The sequence below is a fragment of the Callorhinus ursinus genome, unplaced genomic scaffold (genome assembly GCF_003265705.2).
Source record: "Callorhinus ursinus isolate GAN/ISIS: 27379988/994484 unplaced genomic scaffold, GSC_fseal_2.0 scaffold119, whole genome shotgun sequence".
NCBI lineage: Eukaryota > Metazoa > Chordata > Mammalia > Carnivora > Otariidae > Callorhinus > Callorhinus ursinus.
In genome coordinates this window covers 704,362-727,456 of record NW_027397181.1, presented here as the reverse complement: position 1 = coordinate 727,456, position 23,095 = coordinate 704,362, and the positions used below count along the sequence as shown (strand labels likewise).

Sequence of the window (23,095 nt, the reverse complement as noted above, 5' to 3'; positions counted from 1 at the left end):
CCACACTTCCCTCTATCAGATTGGGAAGCCCCCTCCTTTTCCTAGGTTGCTACGACTATGATTTAAAATCAGTTTTGGGGGCGCCTGGGTGGTTCAGATGGCTAAGCGTCTGCCTTCGGCTCAGGTCATGATCCCGGGGTCCTGGGATCGAGTCCTGCATTGGTCTCCCTGCTCCTTGGGAGCCTGCTTCTCCTTCTGCCTCTCTCTCTCTCTCTCTGTCTCTCATGAATAAATAAATAAAATCTTTAAAAAAAGTATTTTAAAATCAGTTTTGGATTGTATCAAATACTTTTACTGCATCCCTTGAAAAGATCATATCATTTTCTCCCTCATTCTGTTAATGGGGTATATTATATTGATTGGTTTCTGGAATGATCTGCTTCAAATGATGGCCAGTCTTGGTTGTAGGCTCATCTTCCCATTAACATATTTCCATTCAGAAACATTCCCTACTCACCGGACTGCAAATGCAGTTTCTGTTTTGGGAAGCCAGTCTCCACATTGTTACTTATAGGTTGAGCGGCTTACCTCTCTGTCCCTCTGTTCCTCCTCACCGGGAGTAACAACAATCCCCACCTCAGGGTTGTTATGAACGTTCAGTCAGGCAAAGTCTGTGGTCTGACTGTGGTAAGTGCTCATTCTTGTTAACTAGCATAATTAATCTCTTTGATGGGGACATGGGACATGCAGCCCACGCATGCTACCAGCACGTAGTTTGGGGACATCAAGACTAACTTTTCCCTGCCTCTCTCACCCAAGCTCAGTCCTCACTATTCTGAATTTAGGGACCCTGCCTGGGGTTGCTGGACAAGCACAGGGAGTGAGAGAGAGTGGGATGATGACATGAGGAGGGGGAAAGCTGTGGCACTTCTGTACAGGCCTCCCAGGCCCCCATTTCTGCGCCCGGAGCTGTCATTTCCTGAATACCTTCCTCCCCACAACCCAGCGTGGTTGAGCCATACTTCCCCACTTCACCCCATCCCTACCCGCCCCTTTGCCTCTTCCAACTTTCCCTGGCAGCTCCCTCCTCCCCCGCCCCAAGTCATCCCTTCTTGTCCAGAGCTGTGTGCAATCTCTGAATGTACATTACATCATTTCTGGGGTGTGGGGTTGGCCTGGTGGGGGAGGCAAGCCATGTACCCAGGTCACCATTTGCACCTGCCTCCCCAGCCTCCCGATGCGGACAGAGAGGCCCTTTGGCAGTCTCTTCTGGAGCCTCTCTATCAGCAGCAAAGGCAGTGTGTAAAAAAAAGTCATGATTAGGCATGGGACGAGAGCCTAAGCTTCAACCCAACCCGCACCAGCCCCACGCCACTTCTGTCCCTCCTGTCCACAGGTCCCTGATGGTCCTGGGGTCAGCACCACCCCTGTGACCTCTCCCTGTCTTGGGCCACCTCCTTCCACATGTTCCCCTCTCCAGAAGCCAGGCTGAGACCTGCTGGAGGCCCCTGCGGGCTTCCTCCCCTCAGCAGGACCCAGGAGTAGATCATCTTTCTTTACTCTTCTCACTGAGATTCGTAAACTATTTTGACAGGATTTAATTCTTAGAGAAAAGTTGAAAGAATAGTACAGAGATGTCATAGACTTGGAGATTTTCCATCCCCTCTGCATGATGGGTGCAGGCAAAGCATCCTGGCGGGACCACCTGAGTGACTGCTGGGGTCGCACTGGCCAGAGAAGGCCCACTCCTCTCACTTCTGCTCTAGCTCACTCTGAAGGCCTGAGCAGGATGGAGTCGGCCAGCTTCTCTACTCTTGGTCATTAATAAGTATGGATCTTGTGCGGAGGTATTTTGAGACCCTCGGTGTATAACTTCAAATCCCCTTCGCGGGGGATTTCCACTGGTGAGGGTATAAAATGGGACAGACCGCCAGGAAGGCAGGTCGGCATAAGACTCTGAAGCTTGGAAATGCTCACAGCCCCTGGCCCCTGTTCTCCCTTCGGAAAATCAATTGCCAAGAGCCAGCCTATGGTGGCGCCCTGGAGAAGCCATGCCTTACTGCACCCCATTATAATTGCATGCAGGGCTTGCAAAGAATTAGTAATTTCGCAGGCATTTGCTGAAGGTGTAGTGTTTTTTTTTTTTTAAGATGTGAAATTATTAAAAATAGGTGTTGGAAATTACTAGAAGAAAATACCCCCAGAATGTCACCAGCAGTTGTTTCAAAGTGGGGGAGTTATTTTGTTATCATACTCTTTTACTTCCAAGAATTTTTTGTTTTGTTTTGTTCTGTCTTACAACGAACCCCTTTTCCTCTAAATCGAGGATAAGGGGAGAAGGCATCCATATTTTTAAGCCCTTAGTTTGGTGCCTCCTGGATTCTGTCCCTGCTGAGCTGAGCAGCAAGAACCTCTTCCTTACCCACAGGGGTAGGGGGAGCAGCAGAGCCGGGGTCCTTGACAGCCCCCATCTCCCAAATTCCTGCCTGACCCCCACCCCCTTGGCCTTGGGTGCTTTGCCTCACTTGCCCACAAACTCAGCCTTCTCCTGGGAGGCTCCTGGAGAATCCTGCAGACAAGGCATGTTCACCCAGTGTGCCCACTGCCCACTACCCTCTGCAGGCAGGTGCCTCTGCTCTGGAGTGGGCTGACCTCCCACCAGCTGGCCCCATCACCTCCCCGCTCTTGCTTCTCTCCTCTAAGGAACAGGGGTTCCTGAGACTTTAAATGAGAGGGGCCAGAGGTCTGAGACACAGGTGGGGCTGTGTTCACCAGGTCTCTTTCAGATGCCAGGGACAGAAGCCCACATCCAACTAGATTAAACCAGACAGGTGAGTTTATGGAGTTGGAAGGTCCAGGGTTGGACTTCAGGCACAGCTGGATCCAAGAGAACATTTGCCACTAGCTTGTGCTTTCGAGTTCTTCATGCTGGGCTGGGAGGGCACCAGGACTCCCGAGGCACAGGCCACCGTTTGGAAGAGCTGGCTCATCTCTCCAATGAAGTATCTCCCTCTCCAGTGTCCGTGATTGTTCCTGACCGTTCAGCAAATCCTTTCCACATGTCTGGAGATGTGGATTTCTTCTTGCTCAGAGAACAGGAGCGGAATAAGTCTCGTGCAGTGAGTATCTAGGACTGGTCTGTCCACAATTCTTCCCTCCCTCACACATGCAGAGCCAGATTGCCCTTCTCAGAAGAGTACTTTCTTTGGGTCACTCTCTCACTCTAGAATAGTCAATGCCTATTTTGTTAAAGATTTTGTTTATTTATTTAGAGAGAGTGCAAGTGGCGGGGCAGAGGGAGAAGGAGAGAAAGAAACTCAAGCAGACTCTAAGTTGAGCACAGAGCCTGATGGGGGCTGCGTCTGACGACCCTGAGATCACGACCTGAGCTGAAATCAAGAGTCAGACACTTAACTGACTGAGCCACCCAGGCGCCCCAATGGCTCACCGTTTAAAAAAAAAATCAATTAAAAAACCTGACTAGCTCTCCAGTATCTGATCTGTCCCACTGTTCCTACACAGTTTTATCCCTACTCTTCCTGAGTCTTGTCAGAGTGGGATGTTGGAAGCTGCTGTGGCCTAGCCTCAGCACCAGGCTTTGCTTCTGCTTCTCTTGTATGAGAGGCCATCCGCTCCTGAGACTCTCTCTGTCCTGCAAGGCCGATCTCAGACCTCAGGGACTCTCACACCTCCCCCAGGAGACCACAGCCCTTGCAACTGCTCCAGCTGTGCACAGTCCCCCTCGTTGGAATTCTTGGAGGCCAGATACTGCACACATGCGCACACACAGACACGCATGCCCCCTCAGCAATACATGGGAGTCCTGGAGCCAGCCCCAACCCCTAGCCCACGCCTTGTCTGCACCCCAGCGTAGTCTGTCTTGCCTCCCCATCCAAGAGCCCATCTGTCCATTCCCACCCCCTGCGGCATGGCCGGAGCAAGCAAGCATCCCTGCAGCCAGGCTCAGGGAGGACTCACCCAGGAGCATCTTCACTGAGAAGTGGTCAGCATAGGCCATGTTTCTGGGACACACTCTCGGGGGCAAAGGCATGGCCAAGTGTGTTCCAGGCTCCCTTCTGTGCTGACTCTGTCTGCTCCAACTCAGGGCTCAGTATCTGGGATTCCTTGGAGAAGTGGTTCCCACTGAGACCCAACCAGTGAACAAAGACACATAAGGAAATGCACATTTTCCAGCCTCACCCCAGACCTCCCCACTAGAAGCTCTGGGTGGCCCACCATGAGTGTTTTCCCCACCTTACTGCCATGCTGTGAACCTCCTCATGCCCTGGAAGGAGGCACTCACACAAAGCCATACTGAACAACACACACTTCTCAGAGGCCTCTAAGCGGGGAAACACGGCAGACACACACAAAACTTTCTCTGACGTTGACCTAAGAGAACTTTCTCTTTCTGCAGTGTAGGATTGGATTTTCTTCTCCCAGCCTGGCCCTGCTTCTAGGGTCACCTCCGCCTTCTTAAATCAAACAAAACTGATAACCCTCCCCACACCCCAGCAGAACCCCCCAGTCTCACATTGACCCCAAGCAGCTGCCCAATTTCTTCTAAGCACAGACCTTCTGCCATTGCGATTCTAGCAGGTGGTATTTCCCCCACTTTGTTCTTCTACACAGACATGCAAGCTAGTGGCCTCAGGCTGAATCCCCTCACAGATGAGGTTTCCCTAAACAGCCTTCTTTAGAGGCTGAATGGGTTATTTCACTTGGCAGGGCCAGGAGGAAATAGAAATGCCCCAGGAAAGGCCAAATGAAGAGGATTCGTGAAGGCCTATCTGATTCTGTGGGCTAGGGTGCCTAGCCGTGGAAGGATGGGGAGATCCCCAGGGCTTGGGCAGCTGGCGGGGCTGGGCACCCCTGCAGCCAAAACCTGAACTAGGCCTCAGGGAAGAAAAGCCCCCACCCCCACGCCATCCTGGGATCCTCCCAAGTGAAGGGCAGGGAAGGCGAGCAACCCTGAGACAGACTTGAGGCCAGACAGGGTGGGGAGGAGCTGGTGGGGGCAGATCCCCAGCAACACGGTCACTGCCAACACTGACTGCTGAGCTTGCAGATCAAACTCAGGATTTCAAGTTTCTTCTTTTTTTTTCTTAAGATTTTATTTATTTATTTATTTGAAATAGAGCCAGAGCAAGAGAGAGAGCATGAGCTGGGGTGAGGGGAGAGGCAGAGGGAGAGAGAGAGGGAGAAGCAAGCTCCCCACTTATCAGGGAATCCCACGAAGGGCTCGATCCCAGGACTCTGGGATCATGACCTGAGCCGAAGGCAGACCCTTAACTGACTGAGCCACCGAGGCGCCCCATGGATTTCGAGTTTCTTTTGGAAACTCAGAAGATCTAGTTTCCCTGAACCTCGGAGTGTCAGATTTAGCAAATCACAGTTAAGTGTGAATTTCAGATAAAGGAGGAATCCTCTGTTAGTATGTCCCTGCACTATTGAATGCACATCTCACTGGGCATCCTGTACTTCACCTGGCGACCCCCCCTTCACCCCGCTCTCTAGAAGCGCTTCCTGCCCACTTTCCTCTAGACCAGGGAGCTGTGCTTAGGGACCCCCCCCCCGGGCGCTCCCACAAGCACACACAGCTCCACAGCCTTCTCCGCGCGCGCAGCGAGTGCGCACCCCGGACCAGGTGTGCACCTCGGGGCCCCGCTCCGCAAGTGCATTCCCTCAAGGCCGTGCGACCCTGGTTCGCGTGGTGACGCCCAGGGCAGGAGGCTCGTCGCAGGCTTGGTGGGGAGGGGGTAGAAATAGATGCTGACCCCACCCGACTCCGCCTGGCCACGACCACCAGGAGCGGGAGCAGAAGATGACCCTGCAGGTGCACCAAAAGATGACGTACTCGTCCAAAGTGTCGGCCAAGCACACCAGCCTGCGTTGGGAGCTGCAGCTGGAGGACGAGATGCAGGACCAGGAGATGCGCGCGGAGGCAGAGCGGCTGCGCGCCTTCCACGACAACACGGCGTGGAAGCTCCACATGACCAAAGGTGCCCCCTTTTCCGAGAGTCAGGTCTTGCCCTTCGTGCATGGGCAGTACTTTTAAATTGCTTGGAGAGTCAGGGCTGTGGTGCAGTGGGGAAGGGGGAGGGGTCTTTTCTGTGTCTGACCCTGCCTCCGGCCATCACACAGATTAATTCCAGACGGACTGCAAATCTAAAAGCCTTTGAATCCCAGTATTGCATGCATTCGGAACATTACGGTGCCCGTGAATGCAGACTGCACACATGTAAAATATAGTCCCTTAACTTGACGGTAAAGGGTGTCAGTCTGGAACTAAGTTCCCCGAGTTCAGATCTCAGCTTCAGCATTGAGTGACCTTGCCATCCTGGGCCGGCTCTTCAAATCCTTTGCACAGCAGTTTCCTCTCCTGGCCAACGACAGTGCCAACCTCGTGGGTTGTGTGATTCAACGTCTTTTGATGCTACATATAATGAGAAGGAACTGTGTGTGTGGGTGTGTGTGAGCTGTTATTAATTTTATGACCCAGTAGGAAATCTTAAGTACTGAATATACATTAACAGTCTACCAGCCCAGATGATAAAGTCCTGGAACCCAACTGGACTGCAGGTGTACTGAATGGGAATATTAATCAAAGAGACCCCCAGCCTCCACCCCTGACCCCATGGTGTGGTTTTGGGTGGAGAGCCCTGAGCTCACTTTGACACTTCCTGTGCTCTGCTCTGCAGAGAGCCACATGGTTCCACGGCCCGTTCCTGGCCTCTCCAAAGTCAGGGCGCTTCTAGGCCTTTCTCTCCAGAAAGAGAAGGGAAGGAGGCTCCCGTGGCCCTTAGCCCCAGCTGCATTGCCTCTCTGTTTGCCCTCCAGAAGGTGTTCCAGATGCCCACTTTAATTTCCTCCCACCTGGCTTAAACCCCGGTGTGTCGACTTAGCTCCTACCTAAATTGGATCCTGGGGGCTTAGAGTACCCCAAAGAGATATCATGCTGCCGCATTTTTCTCTCACCACCCCAGTGCAGGTCCTGGCCTAATAAGTCTTTTGTTATTAGGTCCAGCTGGATGAAATGTTCAGGGCAGGGATGTCCAGAGTCTCACTCCAGGTGAGAAGAGTACTACAGCAAGAGAGGCTCAAGTCAGACATAGGAAAGGACTTCCCACCTGGCCCAGTCTCCAGCCAGGCAGAGTGTAATATATAAACAGAGCCTTCTCTCCTTTTGCTAGAGACAGAGCTCAATCTCCCAGAGTCCCTGTAATAACCTGGACCTCCCAGCAGAGCATATGCCAGGAGTGGCATCCTTGGCCAAGCTCGGGTCTCTCGCACTGCCCACCCCGCCGCCCAGAGACCTCCCTCCTCTCTTTGCAGAAAGGAAGATGGAATCCGATAACATGGACAACTACCTTAATCAGAAGCGGCAGATGTTTCTTATCCAGGTTGGCCCAGCTGCAGTGCGCAGGGGGCCCGGGAGGGGGCTCCCCCAGCCAGGAGCCTGACCCCCGCTCGGGTGGCCCTCAGCACGCCCTGCACAGGAAGCGGAGCGAGATCCAGCGGCTAGAGATGCTGGCGGCCAAGGAGGAGGCGCAGTTGGAGCAGGCTGAGAAGTCCCTGGAGAAGGACGCAGCCTTGTTCGACGAGTTTCTCCGGGAGAATGACCGCAGCTCCGTTCAGGCCCTGAGAGCGTGAGCCCTAGCGAAGGGGCAGCCCGCGCGCCGCCGCCCCCCACCCCCGTGCCCCCCGGGGACTGTGCACCTGCGCCCAACCTGCCCAGCCCCCCCTCCGCTCCCTCCCCGGACCCGGCCCCTGGCAGCTCCCCACCCCCACACGCCCCCTTTAACAGTCTGCGATTGGCTCCCGCCCCCACCCCCACCGCCAGGGCTGAGAAGGAGACCAAAGCAAAGGTGGAGAAGATCCTTGAGATACGCGACCTGACCACCCAGATCATGAACATCAAAAGGTGAGCTCAAAGGGCAAGCCTGCGGATCCTGGTCTGCTGCCTGGTCTGCTGCCGCTTCCCTCCGCCCCTCTCCCGTAGCCAAAGGGAGCCCCTGCACAGCACAAACCTCATCGCCTCACCTCTCAAACCTAAATAGCTTAGGGACTCAAAGCCCTGCAGGATGCAGCTGCCCATTTTTCAGATGAGGTGACAGAGGCCAAGAAGAGATTCAGTAACTTTTCCAAGGCCACACCAGGAGGCAGGGCTCACTTGGCACACAGAGAGGGTTCCCAGGGTCCACTGCAACTCCAAAGTCACAGACAGCTGTGACTGTGGAGGTGTGACCCACATTGGTCCCCAGCGGGGCAGTGTTCTCTCCCCAGCACAACAGTGCTGCTGGGCCTGTCCCCAGGAGAACAAGGAGCATGCCAGGCTTGGCCAGGCTCCAGGGGCAGTCCCCTCTGCAGGGGTGTACCAGGAGGCAGAACCTGACCTCACCAGCCCTTCCCCGGGTCTAGTGAAATCTCCAAATTTGAAGACACTCTGCAACATTACAAGATCTACAAGGACTTCCTATACAAGCTGTCGCCCAAGGAGTGGCTGGAAGGAAAGGAGAAGAAGCACCTGGATCTCCAAAAGACAAAGGAGGGCACCGAGCCCCCGAAAGAGAACATTTTATTCTCCACAATAGGGGACAAAGGTAGCAGAAAAGAGAAAGTGGGTCCCTGGGTCCATCTAGACCCTGGGCCCAGCTGGCAGTGGTCTTGGAGGGGTCCAGGCCACAGGCTGGGCCCCTTCCAGGCCTCACAAAGCCCCAGCCAGAGGCAGCAGGTGCCCCTTAGGGCCTCATGGCTCGGCCCACACATCCACTCGGGGAAGATAGGGCCTGCTCTAACTCAGACCCCAGGGGCTTTCCTCCCACGCATGTCTTTCTGAAACAGGGGAAGAGGGTTGGGAGGGTCCTGGGGAACCCTGTGCCCTCAAGCAGTGTTGCTGAAGGTCTGGCTCCAGCCGAAGCCATCTGGAACCCTCCCTTGCTTCCTGTAGGACCAGGGAACAAGGGCAAAACAAGCTCCAGAGGTACGTGGCTGCCCCAAGCTGGAGGTGTCCTGCCCTGGGCTAGGGTGCATGGAAACAATTCCTCTGCTTCCTCCAGATGGGCAAGGCCCAAAGAAACCCTGGAAGTTCCCGCAGGTGGCCCGGCCAGGGCGGCTCCTATCCAGCACCATGAGCCTCCAGCATAGCAGCCAGCCCAGCATGAGTAGTGGGCTAGACCCCAAAGGGTGAGTGGGTCTAGGGTAGGGCAATGAGGTGGCTGGGGCCTGGTAGGGAGTGCTCTCCAGTGGCTCCAGGCCAGGTGGCCCCAGGACAAGCCCAGCCTCTCCGGGAAGGGTGAGACCATGAGGAGGAGCTGTTCCCAACATGGAGGGTGTAGAGTCGGACTTAAGCACCAAAATCAAGATGTTTTCTAAACAGTTTTATTTCTGTCCAATTCAATCAACTTATGCCTGAGGTGGTCCACTCGGGTGCTAACAGGACAGTCAAATATAAACGGGTGCAGGCAGCCAAGTTGGGCACATTGAACGGGAGGGCACGTGCCGCCTGCCAAGGAGGCCAGAGCTCCAGAGCCTTTCGACAGAAGCCAGAGTCTGGATTTTTACAAAAATAACCCAGATTTAAGTGTGATAGTTACTTTCAAATCTTGTTAAAAACGTGCGAGGGACAAACAGAAACCCCAAACAGATCCATGAGCCAATGCAGACCTGTCCCCACCCCCACTTAAAAACCCCTCTGCCTACAAGGCCAGAGCCTTACCCCCCACCTCCCCTTGCTGCTGGGTCACCCCCAGTTTCTCCTCCTCCCTCACTGAAAATTTGTTTAGTTTTAGGGGTTCTCTAAGTAATACATTCAGAAAAATCACAACTCTATAGAAAGGTATAAGCTGAGAAGACTTACAGCCCCCCTACCCCGTCCCGGTGCCCCTCCTTCCAGCCCCTCCCCACCCAGACTGTTGGGCCAAGAAGCCACAGGTGGTATTGCAGTGAGATTTGTTATCTACTGCAAACCCTTCCAGCCGTCTTGGGTTTTTTTTTTTTTTAAAGATTGATTTATTTAGTTGACAGAGCATGTGCGTGTGAGCCAGGGCGGGGGTGGGCAGGGACAGAGGGAGAGGGAGAGAGAATCCTAAGCAGACTCCCCACTGAGCCTGAGCTCATGACCACACTCAACCCACTGAGCCACCCAGGCGCCCCTTTCCAGCCATTTTTATGTTAACAGTACATTGAACCGTATGAAGTTGCTGTTCTGTAGCTCAAATGAATACCGGCATTTCCTCATGATTCAACCTAAATACAGGCAAAGGTGATTTTCTTACACCCATCCTTCCTTTTACTGGAGAGCTGACCCTGCACATCTCCCTGTCTGTCCGTTACCCACACAGCCAGGGGTGCATCCGGAGGCAGTCCTTCTCAGCTTCCCCTGTCTAGCCCCTGGCCTCTTGGCGCTGTTGGGGCGATATTCATGATATGTGACTGTGGGGAGGGACACTGACCACAGCCTCAGATGGCTATCAGGTGCTCGCCTTCACAGCTCCAGGGGCCACTGTCAGGGTGCTCACCTGTCCCATGAAATGACCCCGCCCCCCTCGAGCCAGCATGGCAAGACTGGAGAGCCAAGGCAGGTCACTGGCAGGTGGAGACCCAGGGAAGAAGAGCTGCTGCTGCAGCGTGAGTCTGAAGGCAGTGAGCGGGCAGAATTCCCTCTTCTTTGTGGGAGGTCAGTCTTTTGCTCTTCCGGCCTTCAACTGATTGGACGAGGCCCACCCACATTATGAAGGGTCATCTGCTTTACTCAAAGTCTACTGATTTGTTCATCTCATCTAATAAACATCTTCACAGAAACATCTAGAATAATGTTGGACCTAGGGAAGTTGACACGAAATCCACTGTCCCAGGGGACACAGGGCTGGGTCTGCTGGTCATGCAGAGTCGTTCCAGTGTCTGACAGCTCTCTCAGTCATCCTGGATGCTCCAGCTGAAGGCCCTGCCTCCTCCTGGGACCAGGTTCCAACTCCAGGGACTCCTGCCCCTTAGCCCCTCCAGCACCCGCCTCTGGGACCACTAAGCACCTCTTACACACCTCTTGGATTTCTTCCTGCAGTGCCCAGCACCTCACATATACCCACCAGTGTTCTCCAGCCATGACCAGTGACCACAAGACAGACCTCCTCCTGCCCCAGCCCCCCTGCCTCCCTCCCTGCTCCCTACCCCATTGCTACTCCAGTCAGCCACCCCAAGCCCCACCACCTCCTGGAAGGCAGGTGAGAAAACTGGGGCATATGCAGCCAGGTGGAGTTGACACCCTCAGGTCCAGAGCCTACAGGAGCTGGGAAGCTTCAGCAAAGCAGTGACATGATCAGACTCAGGTCTTCTTTTATTTTTTTCTCTCATACTGATGCTATCAAGAGATCACAAGATGAACAAATCTTAATTGAACAGCACTTGAATTTTTACACACATACGTACCCGTGTAATCACACCCAGGTCCAGACATAGAACATTCCCGATGTCCAGAACTCCCTCAGGCCCTCCTCAGTCAGACCCCACACCAGTGAGTTCACACTATTTTTGCCTTTGTTGCCCTGGGCCACTCTCCCTGTTCTGAAACTCAGTGCACTAAGAACAGCACCAGTGTGCTCTCTGGGCCCGGCGTGTCTTCGCTGTGTGTCTGCGTGGTTGTGTGCAGCAGCAGGCTGTTCTTGGCCATTGCTGCTTAGTGTCTCACCTCGTGAAGAAGCCCCATTCTTTGGGTCCTCTATTCGATTGGTAGCCTTTTGGGTTGTTCCCAATTCTTGGCTATTCTGATTAAAACTGCTGCAAACATTCCTGTACTTTTCTGTAGAAGCACTCTTTTGCATGAGCACTATTTTTGTTGGAAGTAAGAGTGGGATTGCTGGGTCATGAAGTGAGTCTCTGTTAAGCGTTAGCAGCTTCTGCCAAACAGACCCCTGTTCTGGCTGCCACATTATCCCCTCGGGCCAGCAAGCAAGAGGGTTCCAAAGGCCCCAGGTCCTGCCCAGTCAGGTCAGATCCTGGGATTCAGCTATGTTGGTCCCTGTCAGTCTCAGTATTCTGGCGGGGTTATTTGAAAATAGTGTCTTAATAGAAAATGTGAGGTTCGGTAAGACCAACACATCAGGAGATGATGTCATTGAACAGGTGGTTTTTAATTCTGTTCCCATGAGGAGGGGACACGCCATAGCCTGGGGCCACAGGGTGAGGCAACAGGCTGGCTACAGAGGCAGAGGGAGCGGGGGAACTGTGGGCAGGAGCCCTTCTTGCAGTTTCTGCAGGAAAGAACAAGTGAGGCAGGGTACGTGGATTTAGGATCGATGGGCTTGAATAATTTCAGGGCTCTGGGGCCAAGGGGTATCCTCAGTTGTCTGGCGATCAGGGCAGGGGGATAGTGGCCCCAGCTATGAAAGCTTGGATTGGTTGGTTTGCCCTTGAAAAGCACATTTGAGGGTGTGTCCTTTACTCTCTCTCGGAATTGGCTAGCCCTGGGAGGGACAGTCTGTCCAGTCAGGGGTCAGCTCAGCCCCAGGGGTGAAAAGATCAGAATATGGAGAATAAAAGACAGGATTAATACAAGGGTGGTGTACTATCTCATTATGGTCTTCATGACATTTTCATGATGACAAATACGATGGCCACTCAGATATTCTCTTTTGTGAGGTATCTATTCAATTTTTGTACATTTTTATTGGATTTATTGGTCTTTTGCTTCTGGTTTTCTATTAGTTCTTTATATATCTGGATGCCAGTCCTTCGTGTAAAAGTATAGTATGCATATCTTTGCCCGGTCTGTGACTTGTCTTATTACTCTCAGTGTTATTCTTTGGAGTCCAATTAGCCAATCTTTGCTTTTATGGTTGGTGCATATTATGTCTTATTTAAGAAATCTTTGCCAATCCCAAAGTCACTGAAATATTCTCCTGTGTTTTCTTCTGGAAGCTTTCTAGTTTATTGGCTTAGACACGGTACAGGGGCTGGAGAGAATGGGCGGCCCCGGGGCTCAGGAGCTCCCCGCCACTCTCCTTTGCAAGGTCTATATCTTCTGCTCATCCCTTAAGTGCACCATCCTCTGTCCTTCCTTCTCTACAACAGCCTGGCAACCCTCTCCCGTGGTTCTGTCCCCCACCTGCTCTTGATCTCCACACCCCGGTGAGCATACCGTACCCCCCTCTTTGATGACCTCCCCACCCAACCTCCCACGTTCCAAACTGATACTTCTTGGGCTGAAAGGGGACCTGAGTGCTACCAGTTTCTGAGCTCACTTTCATCTTTATGCATCATAGTCGTGCCTTGTGGAGAAGACCAGCCACCATTGGTGGGCCAGGCACAAGCCTCAGGTTAACTTTGATCCCTGCAACCCTGGCCAGTGGGCACTGTCATTTCCAATTCATTGTTGAACAGACGCTCTAAGAGGTTAGCTATGCATGCTTCCCCTGCCTGCATTGCCCTCAGCCCTGGCGCTCCCGGCTTCGAGGCTCCATGTTGGGGCAGTCCCCCAGAAGAGAGGTCTAGGATCACACTATCCCGGGTCCCTCCATCTATTAGCCATGTGACCAGGGCCACTGAGTACAGTTGGGCAGGTTGTGGGCTACACAAGGCATTCAGTTGAGAGAGTAAGTGGGGGCTAAAGTCCAGCCCACCCCACTGACTACGTCCATCTGGAGGGCAGATTCTCAGGCACCTGTGGGCGAGCAGTGCCCTGCAGGTGACCTTGGATAGTAGCCAGTTCTCTAAGCTGCATGTTCCTCATTTGCTTTGCCAAGTGTTCAGTACAAGGCACAGGCCTAGTGAGTGTTTTGGTTGTCACTGTGGCCCTTCCTTTGGGAAGTCTTCCAGGGTTCCCCTTTGGGGCTCCCACAGAGCCCTGCACTTCTCACCTCTCCCTGTGAGGTAGGTCAGAGGCCCAGAGCAGGCCTCAGCCTGGGTTCCTAGGGGTAGAGGCCAGATGCCTCTGGCTATGAGCCTGCCCCACCTGCTTCTCAGCCTGCAGAACCTGCACCCAGGGCAAGGGCCCAGGCTGAAGGAGGCCAGGAGGGGCGATGAAAGCAGGTTTGGAAGTCAGTTGAGGTCAGATCGCCTCCAGCAGGGCCTTCCAGGGCCCCACGCTGAGTGCTCAAAGCTCACAGTTTTTCCCACAACCCTGAGGGCCGGCGCAGAGGAGTCCCTGCCCCTGTGTGGTGCTCAGGGTCAGTCAGAGGTAGCTGCAGCATAGCTCTGAGGTATCACAGGATAGCACCATTACAGGATAGGACCCTCAAGGACAAGAGCCAAGGGCAAATCTAGATAGGGGAGGTGGGCAGAAAAGGCCCTCTTAGAAAAATAAATGGTAAGTGGGGCAGGACAACCCTAGCAATGGGAGCTGTGGGTGCAAAGGTCCTGCGGTAGGGTCAGCACCCAAAGAAACAGAAAGAGAGCTGGTAGGACAGGAGCGGAGTAACTTCAGGGGTAGCAGAGGGCGGTGAGGGGCAGTAGGGGCCCTATAAGCTCCAGGGAGGAGGCTGAGTTCTATTCTAACTGAAACGACATGAACTAATTGAATTTTGAAACTTTCTCCTGACTGCTGTGTGACAGCTATGGGGCCAAGAGGGGGACCAGTGCCCTTGCCAGGTCAGCTGGTGGGAGGAGGAGGGGAGGAGGGCATAGGGAACAGGAAGGTGCCCTGGTGATGCCGGGAGGCTTCACCATTGGGGGTGGGGTAAGATGACCACCAAACCTCTGCCCCCAGGCTGGGCAGCAGTGCCCTGACCCCACATCTCTTTGCAGGTCAAGCTCTATCTCCACTATGTATGAGGATCCAGACAGCGACGGAGAGGTCAGTGGCCCCACTCTGGGCGGGGCTGCAGGAGCTGGTCCCCCTGAGCTGCCCAGTCAGCCTGCCCACATGGCTCTGCTTGCAGGAGCTGGAGCTGTACTTCACAGAGCCCCAGCAGCTCCTGGACATCTTCATGAAGCTAGAGGAGCAGAACCTCTCACTCATCCAGAACACACAGGAGATGGAGGAGGCCCTGGATGATCTGAACTTCACCCTGAAAAACACCCAGATTCACATGTAGGTCTTCTGCCAGGGCTGACTGGGTGGGGGGAGGGGAGGGTTCCATCACTGGCTGTCATCCTGGGACTCCCATAACCACCAGGAGCAGAGCTGTACAGCTGCCTACCCTCCCATCCAAGGCCCTGGCCCTGTACTACCTTCCACTTTTCTGGAAAGCTCTACCGGATGACTCTGGGGATAGGGCATGTCCTTTTGGGCAGAGGAGCTGGGGGGGTGGTGGGAAGAGGTCAGGTAGGTGGAGCCACATGGGGCTGGTTCCCTCCCCACCCAGAGCAGCCTTCAGCCAGCAGCAGGCATCAAGGAGTTCCCACCCCGGTGCATTCTGCTGACACCAGGCCCAGCAGGGCTGGGCCGAGTCAGGCTGGGGTACTAGGTGAAGCCCATCAGGAGCAAGGAATCATCCCTTCACACCCAAACATGGGGTGAGCTCCTATTCTGGGTCAGGCTCAGGTCTAGGTTCTCTAAAGATAAGCAAGGCCCTGCCTCATGGAGCTGACATTTGGCCCACAGATGTGACTTGTAGATACTGACATGTGCCAGAGGAAAATAGACAGTGATATGAGAAGGAGGCTGAAATGGAGGGGCAGGGCAGGCTTCTAGGGGAAAGCCTCATTCGACCTGGGCACTTCTTGAGCCTGGGAAGCTGCACAGAGATCTGGTGGAAGAGGGTTCCAGGCAGCGGGAGAGCAAGTGCAAAGACCTAAGGTGGAAGCCAGCCCAAGGCTTTGATGCCCCCTAGGGAGTCATGTTCTTAAGTACCCATGTCTTGTTGTCCCACATCCTGCCATGGAGAATCTCCCGCCCTGAGTCTCCTGCAGGTGATGCAAACTACTAGCGCTCTCAGGCAAGATTGTGTCTCCTAGAAAGCTGGGAGTCACCCTGAAAAACACCCAGATCTGCATGTAGGTCTCCTGCAAGGGCTGACCGGGTTGGGGGAGGGGAGGGTTCCATCACTGACATTTTTCAGGGTGACTCCCATCTCAGAGAGAGAGAGAGAGATGAGCTGGGGAGATGCAGGCAGCCTCCCAGATTCCAGGAACCTGGCAGGAGGACACATACATATACACACATGTATAGCAGAATCCTGGAGATGCGCTCCAGTAGCTGGTCTTTAGCCAGCTGAGCCATCCCTGAGCACCAACGCTTCATTTTTATTTCCAGGAGAGTCATGGCCTATATGCATTAACTGCCATGAGCTCAATTGCCCTATCTCGGCAAGAAAAGAAAAGAAAGGAAAGGAAAGGGAAGGGAAGGGAAAAAGGGAAGGGAAGGGAAAGGAAGGGAAGGGAAAAGAAAAAAATTATATATATATGTGTATATATATACATATATATATATATACTTTTAAAAATATATGCAGCAAATAGTCAATCTGAATAGGCCTATATCTATTAAGGAAATTGAGTCAAAAATTAATAACCTTCAAAACAGAAAGCACCAGACCCAGATGGGTTTACTGGCAAATTCTACCAAATATTTAAGGAAGAAATTTTACCAGTTCTCTACAATCTCCTCCAAAAGATGGAAACAGAGGGAATACTTACTCATTCTGTAAGACCAGCATTAACCTAATTCCAAATCCAGGCAAAGACATTACAAGAAAAGGAAACTACAGACCAGTATTTCTCATGGACGCAGATGTAAAAATCCTCAACAAAATATTAGCAAATTGAATTGAACAATGAATAAAAAAGAATTGTACATCATGATCAAGTGGGATTTTTTCCAGGTATGCAAGGCTGTTTCAATGTTTGAAAATCAATTAATGTAATCCCTCATATCAACAAGCTAAAGAAGAAAAATCACATGATTATATCAATAGATGAAGAAAAAGCATTTGATAAAATCTAACACCCATTCATAATAAAAGCTCTCAGTTAACTAGGAATAGAGAACTTCCTGAACTTGACAAAGAACATGTACAAAAACCTTACAGCTAACATCATACTTAAAGTTTTCCTACTAAGGTCAGGAACAAAAGCAAGGATGTCTTCCTCTTTAGTTTTCTTTTGGTTAGCAGGTACTAATGTAGGTCTTTTATAGAAGGGAAGTGGCCTAATACGAAGTTTAGAAAAGCAGAAATACCTGTATACAGATGGGGAAGAAGTAAATAAAACTTTGTTGCCAGATGACATGATCATCTGTGTAGAAAATCTCAAAGAATCATCAAAAAACTCCTGGACTAGTAAGCCATTATAGCAAGGTTACAGAATACAGAGTTACTATACAAGACTTCATTTCCTATATACCAGCAATGAACAAGTGGAATTTGAGGTTGAAAACACAATACCATTTTCATTAGCACTCTCAAAAAAAGAAATGCTGACATATAAAACTAACAAGGGGCACCTGGGTGGCTGTCAGTTGGGCATCTGACTCGATTTCAGCTCAGGTCATGATCTCAGGATCATGAGATTGAGCCCTGAGTTGGGCTCCCCACTGAGCATGGAGCCTGCTTAAGATTCTTTCTGCCTATCCCTCTGCCCCTCCCACCCCCTCCCCCACTTGTACAATCTCTCTCTCTAAAAAATAAAATAAAATAAAAAACAAAACTAACAAAATATGTACAAGATTTATATGAGGAAAAACACAAAATTCTGATGATGGATCAAAGAATCAAATAAACAGAGCTAGTTCATGTTTATAGGTAAGGAGATTCAGTATTGTCAAGATATCAGTTCCTCCCAAATTGATCTATAGATTTAACACAATCCCAATCAAAATCCCAGCAAGTTATCTTGTGGGTACTGACAAACTGATTCTAAAGTTTATATGGAGAGGAAAAAACTCAGAATAGCCAATACATTATTAAAGGAGAAGAGCAAAGTTGGAGGACTGACACTATCCAACTTCAAAACTTACAAAGAAGCTACAGTAATCAAGCCCTGTGTTACTGGCAAATAATCAGTGGAACAGAATAGAGAGCTCAGAAGCAGACTCACACAAATACAATCAACTGATCTCTGACAAAGGAGCAAAGTCTATATCATGGAGCAAAGATAAACTTTTCAAAAAATGGTGCTGGGACAACTGGACATCCACACGCAAAATAATAAATTTAGAAACAGACTTTATGCCTTTCATTTAAAAACTAGCTCAAAATAGATCATTGACCTAAGTGTAAAATGTAAAACCATAAAACTCCCGGAAGATAACATAGGAGCAAATCTAGATGACCTTGGATCTGGTGATGTTTAGACACAATCCCAAAGTGACAATCCATGAAGAAAGAATTGGTAAGCTAGATTCAATGAACATTAACAATTCTGCTTTATGAAAGTCAAGAGAATGAGAAGACAAGTTGCAGGCTGGGAGAAAATATCTATGAAATATGTATCTGATAAAGGGCTTTTATCCAAAATATACTAAGAACCCTTAAAATTTAATAATAAAAAAATAAACAACCTATTAAAAATGGGCCAAAGACCTGAACAGACACTTCATCAAAGAATATATACAGATGGCAAATAAACATATGAAAAGATGTTCAACATCAGATGTCATTAAGGAATTGCAACTTAAAACAGTAAGATACTACTATATACACCTATTACAATGGCCCAAATCCAAAAGACTGACAGCACCAAATGCTGGTGAGGATGCTGAACAACAGGAACTCTCTCATCCATGGCTGGAGGGAATGCAAAATGGGACAGCCACTTTGGAAGACAGTTTGGCAGTTTCTTACAAAGCTAAACATACTCTTACCATATAATCCAGCAATTACACTCCAAGGAGTCAAAAACATATGTCCACACAAAACCTGCACATAGATGTTTATGGCAGCTTTATTCATAATTACCAAAACTTGGAAGCAACTGAGATGTCCTTCGGTAGGTGAATGGATAAACAAACTTGGCACAACCCAATGAGGGTATATCATTCAGTGCTAAAAGGAAATGGGCTATCAAGCCATGGAAAGACAGGGAGGAATCTTAAAAGCGTATTACTAAGTGAAAGAAGGTTTTTCAGAAAGGCTACAACTGTATGATTCCAGCTGTAGAACATCCTGGAAAAGGACAACTATAGAAATGATGAAAGGACCAGTGATTGTCAGGGCTTGGGGGGAAGGAGGGATAAGTAAATGGAGCACAGAGGATTTTTAGGGCAATGAAATGATTCTGTATGATACCCCTAATGATGGATACATATCATTATACATTTGTCAAAACCCATGGAATGCACAACACTAAGAGTGGACCCTCATGGAAACGAAGGACTTGGGGTGATAATGATGTGTCAGTGTACGTTCATTGATTGTAACAAATGTATGTCGATGGTGAGGGAAGGCAGGTGGGAGGAGAGAATATTTAGGAAAACCCTATACCTTCTGCCCAATTTTCCCATGAACCTAAAACTGCTTTTAAAGATGAAGTCTCTTAAAAAACATATACAACAGCAAATGAAAAGTCTGTTTCAACGTTGGAAGTGTGGCTGTATTAGAGACAACATACAAAAAAAAGAAAAATCCCAGGATTCTTCACAGCGAAGTTATTCATAACAGGCAAGAACTAGAAATAGCCCACATGCTGGGGGCGCCTGGGTGGCTCAGTTGGTTAAGTGTCTGACTCTTGATTTCAGCTCAGGTCATGTTCTCAGGGTTGAGATCAAGCCCCATGTCGGGCTCTGTGCTCCCCTACAGAGGCTGCTTAAGATTCTCTCTCTCTGCCCCTCCCCCTGTTGTGCTTGTTTGCTTGCTCTCTCTTTCTAAAATAAATAAAATTTAAAAAAGAAAAGAAAAGAAACGGCCCATATGCCCACAGCAGGGGAGCAGACAAGCCGTGCGCATGAGATGTCTGTTGCTGCTATAACAAATGACTGCAGACAGAGTGCCTTAGAACAAATATATTCCCTTGTAGTTCTGGAGGCCAGAATTCCAAAATGGGTCTCACTGGGCTAAAATCAACGCATTAGCAGGGCTTTGTTCCTCTCTGGAGGCTGAAAGGGAGATCTTTTTGTTATCTTTTTCAGCTTCCAGAGGCCACCATGGCCCCTTCCATTTTCAAACCAGCAATGCCAGCCAACTCTTTCTCACGCCCCCTCACTCGACTCTCTTTCCTGCCTCCCTCTTCCATTTATAAGGACGCTTATGATGACACTGGGCCTGACCAGACAATCCAGGATCATTTCCCCATGTCCAGGTCAGCTGGTTTGCAACCTTAATTGCATCTGCCACCTTTGTTCTCCCTTGCCAAATAATATAATACATCCATAGGGTCCTGAGATTAGGGAGTGGACATGTAAGGGGCCCATTACACACCATAGAAATCTACCCAGCCTTAAAAAAGGAACAAGCTATTAACACAGGCAACAGCATGGACAAACCTCACACACATTGTGCTGAGGGAAAGAAGCCAGGCACCAAAGACGACTTACTAAATTATTCATTTGAAGTGCTAGAACCAGTTGTATTGGTTATCGGTTGCTGCATAACAAATCATCCCAAAACTTGGTGGCTTAATATAACACACATTTATTATTTCACCCTTTCTGTGGATCAGGAATCTGGGCTCAGCTGGGCTGGCTTCTCTGTTGTGGAGGCTCTCATGGATTGCTGTCTAGGTGGTAGGTGGGCTGAGGTCATCCCAAGACTGCACTTGGGGCAGGAGCCAATTTCAAGCTCATTCATGTGGCTGTTGGCAGAATTTGACCCCTTGCTGGCTGTAGGCCAGAGGCCCCCCTCAGTCTCTTGCCACCTGGGCTCTCTGATACAGCAGCTTGCTGCTTCAAAGTGTACAAGCCACAAAGCCAACAGAGTGAGTCTGCTAGCAAGATGGAAGTCATGATCTTATGTAACCTAATTGCAGAAGTGACATCCCATTCCACATTCCATTGGTTAGAAGCAAGCTGCTGGGCTCAGCCCACATTCCAGGTGTGAATACCTTTGAGGAGGCAGGTGTCATTAGGGGCCATCTTAGAGGTTTGCTCATAAGGGAAAAAACAAACGGCAACATCAGCCCATTGGGTGCCTGTGGCTGGGGAAGGGTGGGGGGAGTTGATACAAAGGGGCAGGAGGAAATTTTTGGGCGATGAAAATGTTCTGTGTCCTGATAACGCTGGTCCTTACACAGGTGTATAAATTTGTCAAATCTCATCAAATGGCACACAAAATGGGTGCCCTAAGGATATTTCAATTAAATCTCAATAATAGAATTATTTGGCAAATTTAGGACTTTTGAAGGACTTGCCTCTCTACATTGACTGGGTGCATAAGGGCCCATGTCCTGCCTCCTTGGCAGATGAGCCATGTCCTGCCTCCTTGGCAGAGAGAACAGCATCATTCATTCTTGGCCAGGGAGGACTGGGGTAAGGTGGTGAGGTACCCATGGCACAACATTTAGAGAAGTGCATGTGTGACCCCAAGGGTGAGCATTTCCTTGAATTTTGTGTGCTGGGTCCTAGCCCCATTCTCTGCCCGCCTTGCTGTGATCTGTTTGAGATGCTCAAACCACAGTCCCTCCAGTGAGGGCCAAGGGGAGCCCAGCCCAGGAAGATGGACCCCTGGATACAGAAGGAGAACAAGGACCCCAGGACAGCGTGGGGGAAGCTGCAGAGCCTGAACACTAGCATCAGCTCGGCACTGCCAGCAGCCAGAGAGGTGATGGGACCCAGGAGAAGAATGAGCAGAGCTGCTCAGATGAGATGAAGCCCAATGGAACCTCTCTCAGATTCTGCCACATTGGCTAAAAGATCAGAAAAGAGAAATTAAGCCTGCATCCCCTCCTGGAAACCATGCAAACCTTCCTCCAGGAAAACCCAGCCCAGCCAGTATGTCAGAAAATGAGCAGGAAGCAACTCAGACACCCTGTCGCTGCAGTTAGCCAGAGGTGAAAATGAAGATCAGTTTTGCAGCAGCCGGGGCCCCCAGAGCAAGACCAGCCACACAGGGGGCACCACAAGCTCCAGAAAGCACATGCCAGTGCCGACATCTGGCTGAGGTGAAACCTTGCTTGGCAGCCATGCTAGGCACCTGCAACCAGGCTGCCACTCAGACATGAGTCCCCACGGCTCAGGGGAAACCCAGCCTGCACATCCGCCACCTCCAGCCCAGGCTTCATCTGGACACATGATCAAAATGACACAACTCATCTGAAGTCCCTGGTATTGGACTTGCCCCAACGTGCAGCTCAAAGGACACACAAACAGGAAAATGTCACCAGAAACATGAGAAAATACATTCATTAAGGGATGCGTATGAGAAATCCAAGTAAATGTAAATCCTGAAGAATCAGGACAAACATCTTAATTCCTCCCAAGAAGCTGCACCGCTACTGCTAGAGAGGCAGACCTGGGTGCAGACAAGCCCACAGGGGCTAAGACCACAATGAGGACTGGATGCAGCCTGCCATTGAGTGGGCAAGGGTGACCATGTTAATTAAGCTGGTGACAGCTTCCAGAACTCTGAGGGAAAGGACAGGGAGATGAAGTGATAGGACCCTGGGGAGAACACATGTAGGGCTCATGTGGAAGGAATTCCAGATGGCCGCACACAGAACGGAGGGGCAAAAGCCAGTGTAGTGACGGATGAAAATTTCCCTGTGCTGAAACAAAGACCAGGCCCACATGCAGGGAGATGGGCTCACACAGCACACCTCCCACGGGGTTTAAGAGTGAGCAGAACAAGCCACAATGCCAAAGCAGACAAGGAAAATGAACAAAAAGCCAGGTACCAAGGGGGCGCCTGGGTGGCTCACTTGGTTAAGTGTCCAACTCTTAATTTGGGCTCAGGTCATGATCTCAGGGTTGTGAGATTGAGCCCCGAGTCTGCCGAGTCTGGGCATGGAGCCTGCTTAAGATTCTCTCTCTCTCTCCACCCCCCACCCCTCCCCACCTCAAAAAAAAAAAAAAAAAAAGCCAGATAGCCATATAGGAACTGGAACTAAGTATGTATCACCTGTTTCCTCCAGGATCCTAAATGCCAGCCAGGGTCTAGCAGAGCATCGCTCTTGAGTTTGTGGGGGCAAAAGGGGTCTCTATTTCACTTTATTTCCTTTTTCAATGTGATAAAATCCACATAATACAAAATTTACCATCTTAACCACTTGTGTCTGGTTCAGTGGTACTAAGTACCTTTATGTTGTTGTGCAGCTGTACCCACCATCCAAACCCCTGGATCTTTTCACCTTG

General features: G+C 50.6%; 2 protein-coding genes across 7 annotated transcripts in view; one reads left to right on the top strand and one right to left on the bottom strand.

Annotated features, from left to right (window-relative positions):
• ZXDC (ZXD family zinc finger C) overlaps positions 1-23,095 on the bottom strand; it is a 105,893-nt gene that overhangs the window by 25,122 nt on the left and 57,676 nt on the right. The window lies entirely within an intron of this gene.
• Positions 1-23,095, top strand: part of CFAP100 (cilia and flagella associated protein 100) — a 50,836-nt gene that overhangs the window by 15,720 nt on the left and 12,021 nt on the right. For 3 of the 5 annotated variants that reach the window (XM_025860271.2, XM_073889861.1, XM_073889859.1), the window contains exons 4-13: positions 2,959-3,059; positions 5,750-5,942; positions 7,276-7,343; positions 7,426-7,589; positions 7,784-7,864; positions 8,362-8,543; positions 8,891-8,923; positions 9,000-9,126; positions 14,680-14,728; positions 14,814-14,965. In XM_025860271.2, the coding sequence (XP_025716056.1) occupies positions 2,959-3,059; positions 5,750-5,942; positions 7,276-7,343; positions 7,426-7,589; positions 7,784-7,864; positions 8,362-8,543; positions 8,891-8,923; positions 9,000-9,126; positions 14,680-14,728; positions 14,814-14,965 (1,150 nt within the window). The remainder of the gene's footprint in view (positions 1-2,958; positions 3,060-5,749; positions 5,943-7,275; positions 7,344-7,425; positions 7,590-7,783; positions 7,865-8,361; positions 8,544-8,890; positions 8,924-8,999; positions 9,127-14,679; positions 14,729-14,813; positions 14,966-23,095) is intronic. The other 2 variants (XM_073889860.1, XM_073889862.1) reach the window with 2 other exon arrangements.